The sequence below is a fragment of the Neolamprologus multifasciatus genome, chromosome 1 (genome assembly GCF_963576455.1).
Source record: "Neolamprologus multifasciatus chromosome 1, fNeoMul1.2, whole genome shotgun sequence".
NCBI lineage: Eukaryota > Metazoa > Chordata > Actinopteri > Cichliformes > Cichlidae > Neolamprologus > Neolamprologus multifasciatus.
In genome coordinates this window covers 39,330,316-39,345,067 of record NC_140439.1, presented here as the reverse complement: position 1 = coordinate 39,345,067, position 14,752 = coordinate 39,330,316, and the positions used below count along the sequence as shown (strand labels likewise).

The 14,752-nt window shown below is 45.5% G+C and overlaps 2 protein-coding genes across 3 annotated transcripts in view; both read left to right on the top strand.

The window, feature by feature from the left end:
• The first annotated feature begins 3,498 nt into the window (after positions 1–3,498).
• Positions 3,499–10,738, top strand: LOC146526309 (tryptophan 5-hydroxylase 1-like). Its single transcript, XM_085155068.1, has 10 exons — positions 3,499–4,249; positions 4,409–4,592; positions 4,677–4,777; positions 4,854–4,921; positions 5,008–5,204; positions 6,268–6,403; positions 6,569–6,695; positions 8,163–8,258; positions 8,659–8,792; positions 8,902–10,738. The coding sequence occupies exons 1-10, from the start codon at positions 4,094–4,096 to the stop codon at positions 9,077–9,079; spliced, it is 1,377 nt and encodes a 458-aa protein (XP_085011194.1). The 5' UTR covers positions 3,499–4,093; the 3' UTR covers positions 9,080–10,738.
• Positions 10,739–14,561: 3,823 nt separating this feature from the next.
• Positions 14,562–14,752, top strand: part of LOC146526306 (CD81 antigen-like) — a 33,008-nt gene continuing 32,817 nt past the window's right edge. For both annotated transcript variants that reach the window (XR_014873330.1, XM_085155079.1), the window contains exon 1: positions 14,562–14,749. Coding sequence is in view for 1 of the 2 variants with exons in the window: in XM_085155079.1 (XP_085011205.1) it covers positions 14,684–14,749 (66 nt within the window). In the remaining variant the exon portion in view is untranslated. The remainder of the gene's footprint in view (positions 14,750–14,752) is intronic.

Genomic DNA, 14,752 nt, shown 5'->3' with positions numbered 1-14,752 from the left:
AAAGCCCCCCCCCCCCCCCAATCTTCCTGCTGACGTCCAAACTGTATCTGTCCATACTGGAGAAAACCAAGAGATACGGGGGGTATCCCCAATATGGTGGTGGGCTTCATACCACCTGGTGGGGTTTTTGTTTGTTTTAAACATTTTAACATTGATCGGTGATGTGGGCATATTATCCATTGCTCAAGTGTTTCTTTGACTTCAGTAAAAGGTCCCAGTTTGTAGGTTGATTTAATGAAGACACTAAATAATCGGCTCATTTTTCAGACTGAGAGACTTCCTTCTGTGTGACGCTCTGTCTCTATTTGAGCCTCAGTTAAACTGCAGTAATGTCTATGGTGGAACATGTTATGTGGAGTAATGACAGACTTTCCAAATGAAAGTGACAAACAGTCCGAGACACGTCATGGTCCAAACGTTTGCAGCTGAATGCAAAACCTTCACACAGCCAGTGTGATTATGGACTCGTGTCAGACTGTGAGGTCTCTGCACTGATACAGGCTCAGTCCTAAAACACTTCTCAGGCCTCCACAGTTCAGTTTTCCGCTTGAATTACACTCTGATTATTTTATTCCTCGGGCGCTGTCTGCAGCGTTACCGGGCTTTAGCATCTTTAGAGTAATTTTGGGATATTTTTAGAGTCGGCTTTGCATTCGGATTCATGCTGGAAGTTACATTTGTATTTGATGTGCATTATTTCATTCATGTGAATGAAGATCAGTGCGTAACAAGGTAAAGCAGTAAAAAAACAAGCCTGCACAGAAACAGCATCAGCAGACAGGGCTGCACAAAGGCCTGGGCTCGCTAATCACATAAACAGCCAGTAGATGGATCACACTCTGAGTCTGACTCTCATTAAGCTTTTCAAAGAAGCAGCATCAGACTCAGATCTGCAGCCCAGAAAATCACGGCTGCAGTTCGCAGCAAACCCGCATCAGTGACGTTCATCGGAGGGCTGCTGAGGGTCACGTCCGGCCGTAAATGTGTTTAAATACGCCAGGCCTGATGTGGAGCCTGCTGGAGTCAGGCTGCAGGTTTAGACAGAATTAGAGAAGCAGATCGAGACTTCCTGTCTCTCGCTGTAACTACAATTACTCGTTATAGACGGACTACATGGCCGATGTGAGCTACCCCCGTATGAGGTTATGACCATGAGCAACCGAACATGCGATGAAACCTTTGGTGGAAACTTCTAACTCAGTGTAACATTTGTTATTTTTGTGTAAAACAAACTGCTCTGCCAAAAGCGTCCCTCACCTGTCCAAATCACTCAGGTGTTTCAAATGAAGCACCTCGGCCTGCTGACGGCTTCTACAAACATTTGTGTCGCTCTCAGGAGCTCCAGCGTGAAGCTGCGATAAGATGCCACCTGTGCAAAACGTCCGCTGGTGAAACTGAAGTTGCTCTTTGTTGGAGACAAATAAAGAAGAATTTGGTTCAGTTTGAATAACTGAGGCTTCCCCAGGTGACTCAGACCCGCCCTCTGTTTCCTGACAGAGGAGACGTCCTGAGCGATGATGATCACGAGATCCAGTTGATACGTTTTGAAGTCTTATCAATAAAAAGCTGTGACGGCTCGCTTTACAGTCTTTCTGCATTATCAGTGTCTACTCACACTGACTGGTCGCTCCAAGTCTTATTATCTGGGTAAAATAAAACACTGATACAGATTTATATTTCATGTTTCCCCTCCTTACACTGTAGTCACACGTGACTGTATTACAGAGTATACGAAGTAGCTCAGGAGGGAGTTCGACCCCCACCTGGCCTGCAGGCCTTTGGGCAAGATACGAACCCGAAGTTGCTCTCCAACCCATCAGAGTTTGGATGTGTGTGAATGTCAGTAAGGACTTAATGTGACATGTTGTATAGAGCGCTCTGAGTACTCTGGGAGAGTAGAGCACTGCTATATAACAATCAGTCCATTTACCTCCTGAAAGATCAAAACAACCTGCTGATTATGTAAAAAAAATAATATTAAAACAGGACTGAACAAAAAATGATGGTAAACTTTCAAAAAATGGAACCACAAATATAATTTCTGCATTCATAACCAGAAGTTTCTTTAAAACGACTCAACAGCGTCTCCAGGTTCACCTTTCAGCATCTGCACTGTTCTGTGTAACTCGAGTCCAGGACAGGAGTCAGAATACTGATAATACTCTGCTCTTTAAAGTATTTACTTAAAAAGATTTTGTGTGTTTTCTGTCGTATAAATAATTCTTTTATTTTGTCCCGTGGCTAAAATGCAGTCAGCAAACAGACAAACAGGAATGTCTTCATTCCCACATTTCCAGCATTTAGTGTTTAACTGTCTTCATGTGTGACAGAAGAGAGAAGAGCAGAACCAACACCTGCAGCTCAAAATGATTTCTGTGAGTCCAGTGAGAGAAAGTTTGCTGATGATGATGATGATGATGATGCAGCCTTTAACGTTAACATGTTGACTCATTAATTCAAATACTTGCAACATCATTTGTTCTCTCTCCACTCAAACTGTAACAATGTTCTCAGTTTGATTTAGAAACATGTGTTTCAGGTACTGAAACTATAACACGTATAACCTGGGACTTTATATGACAGTCATACGCTTCTATTATAACCAGAGATGGGCAGTAACGCGTTACTGTAATCCGATTACTTTTTTAAAGTAACGAGTAAAGTAAGGGATTACTATTGCAAAAACAGTAATTAGATTACCGTTACTTTCCCGTAGGAACGCTGCGTTACTGCGTTACTAAAACCGTGATTTTTTTGCGAGAATGTCTCATGACAGTGACGTAAGCGAGTGCGACGTTCGTGACAACAGCTGTGTGCAGATCAACAATGGATCATATATCGAGTGCAGAGAGAGTATGAGCGTGCAGCGTTTAAAGCGTGGAAGTACTGACCTTACTTTGAGTTTGATTCCATAAAAAGTGACAAAAACATTAGTGTCCGTTGTGCGTGGGAAGAAAACTTCTTTTTACAGAGAAAAAACCCCTAAACTTCCAAACAAGCACCGAGTAGCTACGACGTAATGGGAAACTCACAGAGAAACTCACGGATTCTTCCACTGACCGCTGCACACCTGCACCAGGGTAACCCTCCGCCTACCCCACTCCTGCTTTACAGGTGAAAATAGAGCAACAGGACCGCTAGTCTTTGACTTTATTTATTTTCTGCTGTGTTTTACTTGCATCTATTTGAAAGACTGAGTGTAAACACACAAAAAAAATTATTTTATGTGCTGGAATGTGCAGAAAATAGGTTTAAATGTTAAACTAATTTCTTCCAGTCAGAGAATGTTGCAGATAATTAAATGTTTGCTTGATGCATAAAGTTAAAAGATTAAAACTAATAAAACAAGTTTTAAAAAGAGACTTTTCCATTTGATTACATTTTGTATGATGATTATGCAGAAAAAGTAGAATTGGGCTGAAAGATCTATCACTTTATCACCTATTCAGGTTGTAATTCGTGTTTTTAAAAAGTAACTAAGTAACTAAGTAACTAACTGATTAATTACTTTTGTAAATAAGTAATCAGTAAAGTAACGGGATTACTTTTTGGGGGAAGTAATCAGTAATTAGTTACTGATTACTTTTTTCAAGTAACTTGACCAACACTGAAGTTATAACTAATACGGGACGTTAATCCTGAAACAGTGTCAATAAAAATGTGTCATAAATACAGTAAATATTGAATTGTACACAAACAGCACACAGAACTTTGCCATGAAGCAAACAGTGAGTCGTTCACAGTCACTGTAACGTTCATGCGTTCGTGTGTTTTAAAGGACGGTTACAGTAACACTTTATCGTCACATTGACTCAACAATAAGTGAACAGGTGGTGACGAGTCAAGGCGTCGTGTGTTGTGATGTATATGGCGTGATGCTGATCTTCCTCCTGATGAAGCGCCCGCCCCTCTGCTGCAGCTCCATAAAGGCAGCAGCCGGCGTGCAGAGCGACAGAACAGCTGGAGACTCATCCTGTCACGACCTTTACGTCGCACTCCTACCAGACGACTCTCTGATGCAGCCGGTGCCAAAACAAGTTTCCTGAACCATCACTGCAAATTTCATATTTGTATCACTGAAATCCGGAGAAGCATGTACGCCAGGAAGTCAGAAGGAAAGGAGCTTCGCAGAGGAAGGTCTTTGGACAACAAGACCGTGTCCAGCAGCTTCGGGAGAGGCTCCACAACCATCATCTTCACTCTGAAAAACGAAGTCGGTGGTCTTATAAAGGCTCTGAAACTTTTCCAGGTGAGGCTTCATTTTCTTTACGTTGACACAGATGTGGTTTTCTGAGGATGTGTGTGACTGGCCAGGAATGTGATCGGAAGCTTTTACAGCATCTTCTTTGGGCGTGTGTGTGTGTGTGTGTGTGTGTGTGTGTGTGTGTGTGTGTGTGTGTGTGCGCAGGAAAAACACGTCAACCTCATCCACATCGAGTCCCGAAAGTCCAAACGAAGGAATTCCGACTTTGAGATCTTTGTGGACTGCGACACAGACCACGAGCAGTTCAAGGAGCTCGCCGAGCTGCTCAGGAAGCACACGGACGTCGTGGAGATCTCGCCGCTCGACGGCTCCGCTCTACCCGAGGACGGTACACCTGGTCGTACTCTGACTAAACAGAAGCTGTGGTAGAGATGATTATTTCACAGGTCTGCGTGTGTTGACTGTGTTTCAGATGTGCCCGGTGTGCCGTGGTTCCCCAAGAAGATCTCAGACTTGGACTTGTGTGTAAACAGGGTTCTGATGTACGGCTCTGAACTTGATGCAGATCATCCGGTATGTGCGTCAGCGGACAGAGCTCTGAAATGAAGCGTGAACTCGGTAACCGACTGAGGTTTTGCTGTTCCTGCAGGGATTTAAGGACAACGTGTACAGAGAACGAAGACAATATTTCTCTGGTTTAGCTAAAAACTACAAACAGTGAGTTCCTCTTATGGATGTTTTCATTAATGAAGCTAATAATAAAACCTTGAAGGGCTTTCATCCTGTAACTCCGTCTCTCACAGCGGGGAGCCCATCCCTCGCGTGGACTACACCGCAGAGGAGGTGCGTACCTGGGGCGTGGTGTTCAGGGAGCTCCACAAGCTGTACCCGAGCCACGCCTGCAGGGAGTACCTGAAGAACCTCCCCCTGCTGACCAAGTACTGCAAGTACAGCGAGGACAACATCCCCCAGCTGGAGGACGTCTCGCACTTCCTTAAAGGTAACCGTCAACCGTGTGGTCAAGTTAAAGTGACCATTAACTAATTCCTGATTACGTCTCCAAAAAAGTAATCCCGTTACTCTACTGATTACTTATTTTCAAAAGTAATTAGTTACTTAGTTACTTTTAAAAAACACGATACACAACCTGAATAGGTAATAAAGCGACTTTTATTCTGCATAATCCAGCATATAAAACTGAATCTAATGAAAAAGTCTCTTTAAAACGTGTTTTATTAGTTTGAATCTTTAACTTTATGCATCAAGCAAAAATTAAATCATGTGCAGTCTTTGACTGGAAGATGTGTTTAACATTTAGACCTATTTTCTGCACATTCCAGTATTTAAAATAAAATAATTGTTTTGTGTTTGACTCTTTCAAATAGATGCAAGTAAAACAAAGCAGAAAATAAATAAAATCAAAAGCAGCACTGAGTCCTGTCGCTCTAAAATCTATTTTCACGTGTTTAGCAGGAGTGGTGCGGGTGCAGGTTAGCAGGTGTGCCCGGTGCAGGTGTGCATGCTCGGTACTTGCTCAGAAGTTTAAGGTTTCATTTTCCCGCGCAGAGTGCACAGCAGACGCGAACGTTTGTGTTACTTTGTAAGGAATCAAACTCAAAGTAATGTGATTACTTCCACGCTTTAAATGCTGCACGGTCGTACTCTCTCCTGCCCTCCATATTGTTGACACGTCTGTTACCACGAACGTCGCACGCGCTTACATCATGAGACACTTTCGCAAACAAAATCACGGTTTAGTAACGCAGTAATGCAGCGTGCTTACGGCAAAGTAACTGTAATCTAATTACTTTTTTGCAATAGTAATCCCTTACTTTTCTCGTTACTTTTAAAAGTAATCGGATTACAGTAATGAGTTACCTGTAACGTGTTACTGCCCATCGCTGACCGTCAGATGCAAGCCGGGGCTCTAGACTAACTTTCTGTCACGGTTGCAACAGTGCAAAAGTTAGACGCACACAAAGTTTTCAAATGCATCGCTTAACACGCAGTTTTACGTGTGTGTGTGTGTGTGTGTGTGTGTGTGTGTGTGTGTGTTTGAGCAGAGTGCTCAGGCTTCATCATCAGGCCCGTTGCTGGTTACCTCTCCCCCAGAGACTTCCTGTCAGGTCTGGCCTTCAGAGTCTTTCACTGCACTCAGTACGTCCGCCACAGCTCAGAGCCTCTGTACACACCTGAGCCGTGAGTGCACACACACACACACACACACACACACACACACACACACACACACACACTATAACAGTCTGTTTTATTGTCTTTCTTTATTGTGTTCATATTTCTAAAGCCTTGTGTGTGTGTGTGTGTGTGTGTGTGTGTGTGTGTGTGTGTGTGTGTGTGCTGCAGAGACACATGCCATGAGCTGCTGGGTCACGTGCCTCTGCTTGCTGAGCCCAGCTTCGCTCAGTTCTCTCAGGAGCTCGGTTTGGCGTCGCTTGGCGCTTCCGATGATGATGTAAAGAAACTGGCCACGGTGAGTGCCGCGGCGCCGACTCACCCTAAATACACCTGGATGAGGCGGGAACAACATGGCCTCACATATGAAGGCTCATAAGGCTGTCAAGTCAGTTTTATTATACAGAGCATTTTAAAACCACAGAAGTTGAACCAAAGTGCTTCACATGGACACATGAACCCAAACAGCAAACGTCACAAAGTTAACAAAGTTCTCACAGCGTTACAGACAGAGCGCAGACAGGAAGCTGGGATGAAACCACGAGGAACTCAGACGTGACAAAAAAGGTCCTTAAATCTGATTGAAAGTCCTCAGTTCTTCTTATGGGGACAGGAAAGCTCAGCACAGCAGGTGAGAGGTCGAGCTGATGACCTCAGTGAGCTGGAGGTGAAATATGGAGTTAGTGTTGTGAGGTGGGCGTGTCCCGAGTTGAACTTGTCTAAATATTAAGGCAACTACCAATAGGAGTGAAACAGAGCACTGACTGACACGTACAGGTGAAGGACACCTGGATTAGTGCCCAAGCACTCAGCCTCAGTCAGTCTCAGGGTCTCCTCTTCCTCTCCCCGTAAGAATCGAGCTCCTGAGTAGCACGCCATCCTCACAGAAACACGCCTGTTTATCTTACAGCTGTGGCAGCCTGTCATTGGCTGGCCCTGACAGCAGATGTGCTGCGATGCCGTTCACTGAGAGTTCAGCTGCTTCACACAGGAAGTACAAAGTGTACATATCTCACAGGTAGAGCCTGTTAATCACCTGCTGAGCTCCAAACCTCTGCTGCATTTCTACATCTCCACCACCAGGTGACACCACCGGGCTTCTCATCAGTGAGGAACGAGCCAATCACAGCAATTCTTACTTACAGTATATTCAGAGTTGCTCATAATAAGCAGTGTTGTTCAGCAGCTGATGCATTTACAAAATTCTTCCTTCAGCTTCAAAATATTCATGTTATAGTTTGTTCAGGTGACTTTGAGTGATCCTCTGTGTGCGCTCGCCCCGGGGTGAAACCCCGCCCCCTGGTGGACCATCGTCCTTTATACTTCCACCTGGTTTATCATCTGGGTAGCTTTAACCCACCAAGGTCATCGTCGGTGACGGCCCCGCCCTAAACCTTCCTGTCCTGAGTCTTTGAATCAAGTCGAGTTTTATTGTCAAGCCAACAGTAAACACTCAGGTATAAGTGGGACGAAATATCGTCGTCCGGGATCGAAGGTGCAAACTGTGAAAATAACATGAAAGAATTCACATAAACAAATATACAGAAATAAGATAAAGAAAAAGAATAAATGAATATAATCAAGACTGCTGATTGTCAGTGCGTGTATACAGCGTGCTGAGTGAGCGCTAATGTGACGCTGCTGAGCCTCAGCTGTCCACAGTTTCATCCACACCAGGCTTTGATCCACCAAACACACAGACGAGCGCTGCTGAGCGCGTGCAGTGGCGCTCTGAGCTGATGTCGTGTCCTCCTGTTTGTTCCAGTGTTACTTCTTCACTGTGGAGTTTGGGCTCTGTAAGCAGGACGGCAGGCTGAGGGCGTACGGCGCGGGGCTGCTCTCCTCCGTCAGTGAACTCCAGGTGACCTCCGACCTCCACCCTGCACCTTCATCTGACGATTTTTAAACGACAGATTATTAGTGATTTTTGTGTTTTCTTAAACCCACTGAGTGGTTAAAAAAATCCACATGGCATAAAAACACCATCTTAAAACTCCTCCCATTTTTGTGTGCTTGTATTTTACTCGAGTATTTCCAGGTTTTGATGCTTAAAACTTCAACATGTGAGATTTTACTTCGCTGCACTCACGACTCGCTCTCAGTGTTTGGTTTTTGGCAGAAGCAGCACCGAGCGTCCTCCAGCTGATCCAGTCTAACACCAACCGTTGCTAAGCTAGTTACCTGACGCAGCAGTCACCTGCGCTCAGGTTTCAGTACGTTTGGACTTTATCTAAAACATCTGTGCACATCTGTCCTCCCAGCACGCTTTGTCCAGCAGTGCCAACATCCTTCCTTTTGACCCCACGGTGACCTGCAACCAGGAGTGCGTGATCACCACGTTTCAGCACGTTTACTATGTGGCCGACAGTTTCGAGGAAGCCAAGAACAAAATGAGGTGAGCTGCAAGTTTGTGTGAGACGCACCGTGACCCCTGACCCCGTGTGTCCCTGATTGTGGTTCTGAGAGCTTCAGCTGAGGATGTAAAGTGTGTGCTGTGTCTGCAGGGAGTTTGCCAAGACCCTTCGACGTCCCTTCACGATACGCTACGACCCCTACACTCAGAGCGTGGACGTGCTGGAGGACACCAACAACATCAACAGCATGGTGAAGGACATCCGGCACGAGCTGGACATCGTCGAAGACGCTCTGAACCGACTCAGCAAAAAACTGCAGAGCGTGTAAAGAGGTGCTCGCAGTAAAGCCGCTGACAGCCGAACACTGCGTCCACGCCTCTGCTTCTGCTGCTGCAACAAGACCGACACCTCCTCCTGAGGGGGAGGGGCCTCCTGAAACATGGACACATTTATTGTTTGTAGGCCGAGCTGTAAAAACGCGCACATGTGCCGTGATAATCTGTCTGTAATCATGTGAGTTTGTGTGATGATCTATAAAATACACATAATCGTGTGTGAGGTTCTGTTTGTGCTGCTGCAGCATTTGATGCGACGCAGCACCTGTGTCCATTAGATCAGCTGCACACACCTACACGAGGCGTCACAACAACTTTTAAAGCAACAAAGTGTTGCTGGGTGTGCAAACAGCAGCATTTAGTTGTGCATGCTTCACACCAGCAGAGGGCGCCACTCAGCCACCCCACCAGTATCTACAGCAGAGGACCAGCAGCACCATAAAAGCACTTCACTGGTTAAAAATAGCTCACAGAGATATCGTCACTGAGCAGCAACCTTCAGCTTGTGATTGGGAGCAGATGATGCCTCTGCTCATCTCCAGCTTCATCGTTTTATTCCTGGACTCTCTCCCAGAGCAGCTTTGCATGATTCATAGTTCAAAATAATCCTTCTTTACTTGCTGGGCCTCCTGCGACGCCTCAGCTCATCCCTTTAGCTCCTCCCCCTTTAAGATACATTTCTTATTGGCTGCTTCTCACAACCAAAAGGTTTGAGCGGCGGGTGGGTGTGGCTCCTATTCCCTCTGTGACATCAGACAGGTGGAAGAATCGAAAGCGTTTAGAGCAGCTGTGTTTGGGCTCAGAGACGTGTCATTAGAAACTTTGTGCTTCTGATTTTATGTCACGTAGTTCTTTTCTTATATGAAACCTTATTTGTGTGGTCCTGCAAAAACAGCCTAAAGTTATATTTTAAAAACATGTTTCACTTCACGCTTGACTGAAAGTTTGATACCAAACTTTAAATGTGGCCTGAACATCACTGCAGGTACAGTTAAAATACTGTGTGTATAATCAGAGCGATGCAAACTGGAAGGAAGCTTCACACCAACAGGAAACAGGAAACACTGACCCATCATTTAAAGTCCTGTCACTGACTGTGATGTTCTGCCCTCTGAGCTCGTCAGAGACTACGAGCTCACATGTAGAAGCACAGAGTCCACAAAGAGCCCTTAAAGTCAGCAGTGAGAGGCTAACACAGCGCTGCAGGTCCCGAGCTGATTGGTGGATCTTTGGTGGAGGCAGCTAAAAAGCCGGCGGTGTCATATTAAAGGAAAAAAGTGAAGTTTGTGTTCAAGCTCCAGTGTTCAGAGAAGCTGGAGTGTTAGTGCTCGTTCTGTTCAGCAAAGAGTCAAATTTAAACAGCAGCGAGAGAAAAGGGTTGACATCGAGTCTTTGATTGTTAGGAGCTCGTATGAGAGCCGTGCTTGTTGTTAGGAATCACTGAGTATTTGAGTCAAGAATGAATATTCTCTGTTCAGATATCATCACATCCACATCCTGCACAGTTTATCCACCGTGCTTCATCCTGATGCCTGGAGTTATGGACACAAGGAAGCTCTTCAGCATTTCAGTCGTTTCTCAGGAGAAGCTCTGAGTTTGCTCGAGACAAAACCTCACCTGGCAGGTGGCTGCCCCCTCCCCTCCTGTCTGACTCTGTTGACATCTTTCCAAACATGAAATATTTGTGACGTGAAACACAGCTGACTTTCTAATCGATCGGTGATCAATGACAGGACAGAGGAAGTGATCACGGAGGATTTATTCTGAACTCAGAACCGACCAGTGTTCATAATTCTGGCCTCTGCTCTTATCGGTCGCCATGGTGACTCATTGACGGCTTTGTGATCAGAAACAACAGGAACAGAAAACTCTGAGTTTAAATTTACTGCACACACACACACTGCTCACAAACCAAAGGTCAGAGGTCGTCTCTGAGTCTCTGTCAACAGCAGAAAAAAGACAAACCAGTGACTCCAACAACACAGCAGAGTCCAGGACAAAGTCCCCCAGTGTCACTGCAAACCGCTGCTTACAAACCCACAGCTGGAAGGTGATTGGCTACGGCGTTCCTCGTCCACCCAAAGCACGAAGGGGGGCGGGACTACACCCAACGCCTGAAGAGCAGCACACCACCTGTCTGAACAAACTGCTGCGTGACGTGGAAGCTTCAGTTTATCAGACGCTCGTCTCTCCCGGAGCATCTCGAGACGCTCTGTTGACTATCAGCTGTTGCACAAACAAATCACTTCCTGTGCTCATGTTGGAGATCAGATAAAGTTTATCACATATTGATTTCCTGTGGCCAGTAGGAGGAGCCATGATTGTGACTCGGTGCTGGTGAGCAGATGTTTCTGCTCTGACTCTTACCAGACTCGAATTTGAACATCTTCAGGTGTCGTAGGAAAACCCGACTTCACCACGCAGGCGCTCGGATGACAGGGAACAAATATGGAGTCAGTGTGTTAAACAGCTGGAAAACAAACGGAGGCTTTTCTTTTCATACATGTGCATAAACGACAGAGCCACGGCTGCTTTTACTTCACCACGTGTGCAAGAAGAACTGCAGGTTGTGTCATTTCCACCACGTCTGTGCATGTGCAGGATCTGGAGCATCATCCGGGCCCAGCATGTGACTCGTTTTTGTAAACAATCATGAAAAACACTCTTTACACTTTCAGAGCTCACGTCACTTTGTACATGAACCGCACAAACCTGAAATCCACAGTGGGTGTATTTTAGATATGCACGTGTGGATGTGACACGTACAGCTCAATCAACATGAAACTGGAAGCTGAAGCTCAGCGAGCCAGAAAGAAATCCCCCTGGACTCCAAACCTTCCAGCCGGAACCCGGGAATAATGTTTGACTCACAGTTTAAGTTGCTCATGAGTCATGTGGGAACTGAATCAGAGACAAACTGATGCCGTCATATCCGGCTGTGACGCACCTCAAAATGTACGTAAAACTTGGACTCAGGGCTGAGTCAGACCTCTCACACTGTCAATGACTCGAAATCCTTTTACTTGTTTTGAAGCACTTCGTGGTCTCAGTATCTGTAGGGAACGACGAGAGGACACGAAACAGTCTGACACTAGCCAGACAAAGTAAGAAAGATAAGCGTTCATTCGGCTGACGGCAAAAATTCAACAGGACGAACCAAAACAACAAAATCCAGAAACAAGGAGACAAACAGAGGAAGTAAAAGACAAAATAAATCAGGGATGAACATGTAAACAATGTAAAGAGATTTCTCAGACAGAAGTCACGACAACTGTAGAACGTAAATGGCCTGTATTTGTAAAGCGCTTTTCTAGTCCCTAAGGACCCCAAAGCGCTTTACACACATCCACACACTGGTGATGAAGCTACATTGTAGCCACAGCCGCCCTGGGGCGCACTGACAGAGGCGAGGCTGCCGGACACTGGCGCCACCGGGCCCTCTGACCACCACCAGTAGGCAACAGGTGAAGTGTCTTGCCCAAGGACACAACGACCGAGACTGTCGGAGTCGGGGCTCGAACCGGCAACCTTCCGATTACAGGGCGAACTATCGTGGCTCAAGAACGTGGTTGTATCACACACACACATTTATATATATATACACACAGCGGTCCCCATGGGTGGACTGGCCGGTCTGCCCAATGGTGATTTTTTGTTTTTATGGGCCGATGCTGGGAGATGTATAGAAATCCATTATTGTGCATAGTAATTTTTTTTAGGGTCCCATCATAATTTCTTCAGAAGTAACGAAGTACTGTACATGATGCCAGTATTTTCCCACATTTTCTAGATACTGTACCAGTACTGTGTGTAAAATGCCATCAAAAAGTCAGTTTTCTTCTTTCTCACCTGTCTTTCTGTCTCCTTTCACTTTTTAAAGCCATGTTAGCAAACACATTTTGGCCTGCTGTGCTGTTTATTGATGTGGCAAATGAATGGTTTATGAAAATAAATCTAAATCTGTCATCAGTAATCAGTAATGATCATGTCTCACCTCTAGTCTTTCACCATGTGTTGTAGATAGTTCAGGAGGTTAATTCGACCAGCAGTCTACTTTCAGGTACTGTTTAGAACACCAGAACAGGGAGGATGGTGCAGGTTTAAGTTTATTAGACTGATACATATATACCAACAGGACAGTGTCCATCACTGTGACAGCAGAGTTTGTTTTCATTCAAAGGCTTCATGGTTTTTCCTATAATACCTGGGGGGCCGGTCTCCAGTCAAAATGCCCGATGTTTTGTCCCAGTCCAGCCCCGGCGGTCTCTCGCTGTATCGCGGTTCATCTTTCGCAGTCTCGCTGATTTTTTTTGTGCAATTTTGCATACTTTCCCCCTTTTTTTATTTTTTTATACAGCGCATTGTGTTCTGCGTCCTGATTGGCTGTAGACCATTGTCAATCAGTCTCGTGTACAGCACAGAGCGCGTTCAGCTCGTCACATTTACATAAATCTTCTATCGCCAGCAGTGTGACTCATAAGTGCTGGACTGTTTGTTCTCCCCAACAAACACAACAATGATGACGAGACGTCGTCACTGCGGGTGTCTTTGGTTTCCTCCTATAATACTGGACTTGTTTGTTTGTTTTTTACGAAGGTTTGAACTTTGAGCGTATAAACGAGAGAAAACTGAAACTGTTCATGCGTGTCTGCGAAAAGTGTATAAAGTGTGTAGTGACGGGTTTTACAGCCTTAAAACATCTGGAATAGTTGTAAACAATAAAGTTGGCTACTTCGCGGATTTCAGTTATCGCGGCTTATTTTTAGAACATAACGTAAAAACAAAACAACCCAATACACACACACACACACACACACACACATATATATAGATCTATATGTGTGTGTGTGTTTAAATCCTCTAATGAGGTTGGCTCCATGACCTCTGAACCCCGGCGTCCCCCTGAGTTACAGCCATGTTCGCCTTTTTGGGCTTTTGAGTGAGAGTTTCAATATTCAGGCTGCTTGTGTGTGTGTGTGTGTTATATTGTGTAACCCTGTGGTTCATGCGCAGCTCTTTGGTCAGTGTTGTTGTTTTAAACGTGTTTCCAGATAAATTTGGAGAAAGAAACATGAACATAAACGAGGCAGAAATAACCGAATAGTTTAAAAAATGCTTTTGGTTTCGTTTGATTACTTTTTGTTCTGTTATCTTCAGCCGTAACGCCCCCTCCCCCCTGCAGCCCCCCTGAAAGCCCCCTCCTCTCCCCGGGAGAGCCCCTGAGCCCCCCCCGTCTCCCTCCAGTGAGTGAGAAAGAGAGAGCCTTCGGCGATGACGTAATCAGGAGGGTGTGTTTACCGTCTGTTTCTGTGTTTGTAAATAAAATGTAACTAAATTGCGACTCATTAACACAATGGGTTAGTTTGGCTCGCGCTCACCACCCTGCGCTCTGATTGGCTGCGCCCGCGCTTTGCTCCTCTCCGATTGGCCGCTGTTTGGCTGCCAGGCGGAGGGAGGAGGGAGGGGTTGGGTGTTGCCTCGGTGTGCGAGCTTCATTCCAGTGTTGAGCTCTCTCTGGAACCGTCGCTCCGTCCGTCTGCTGCTCTCTTCCTCTTGCTGTGCCTCTCTGCGCCGAACAGACCGAGTCCCGGAGCATCATGGGAGTGGAAGGCTGCACCAAATGCATCAAATACCTGCTCTTCTTCTTCAACTTCATCTTCTGGGTG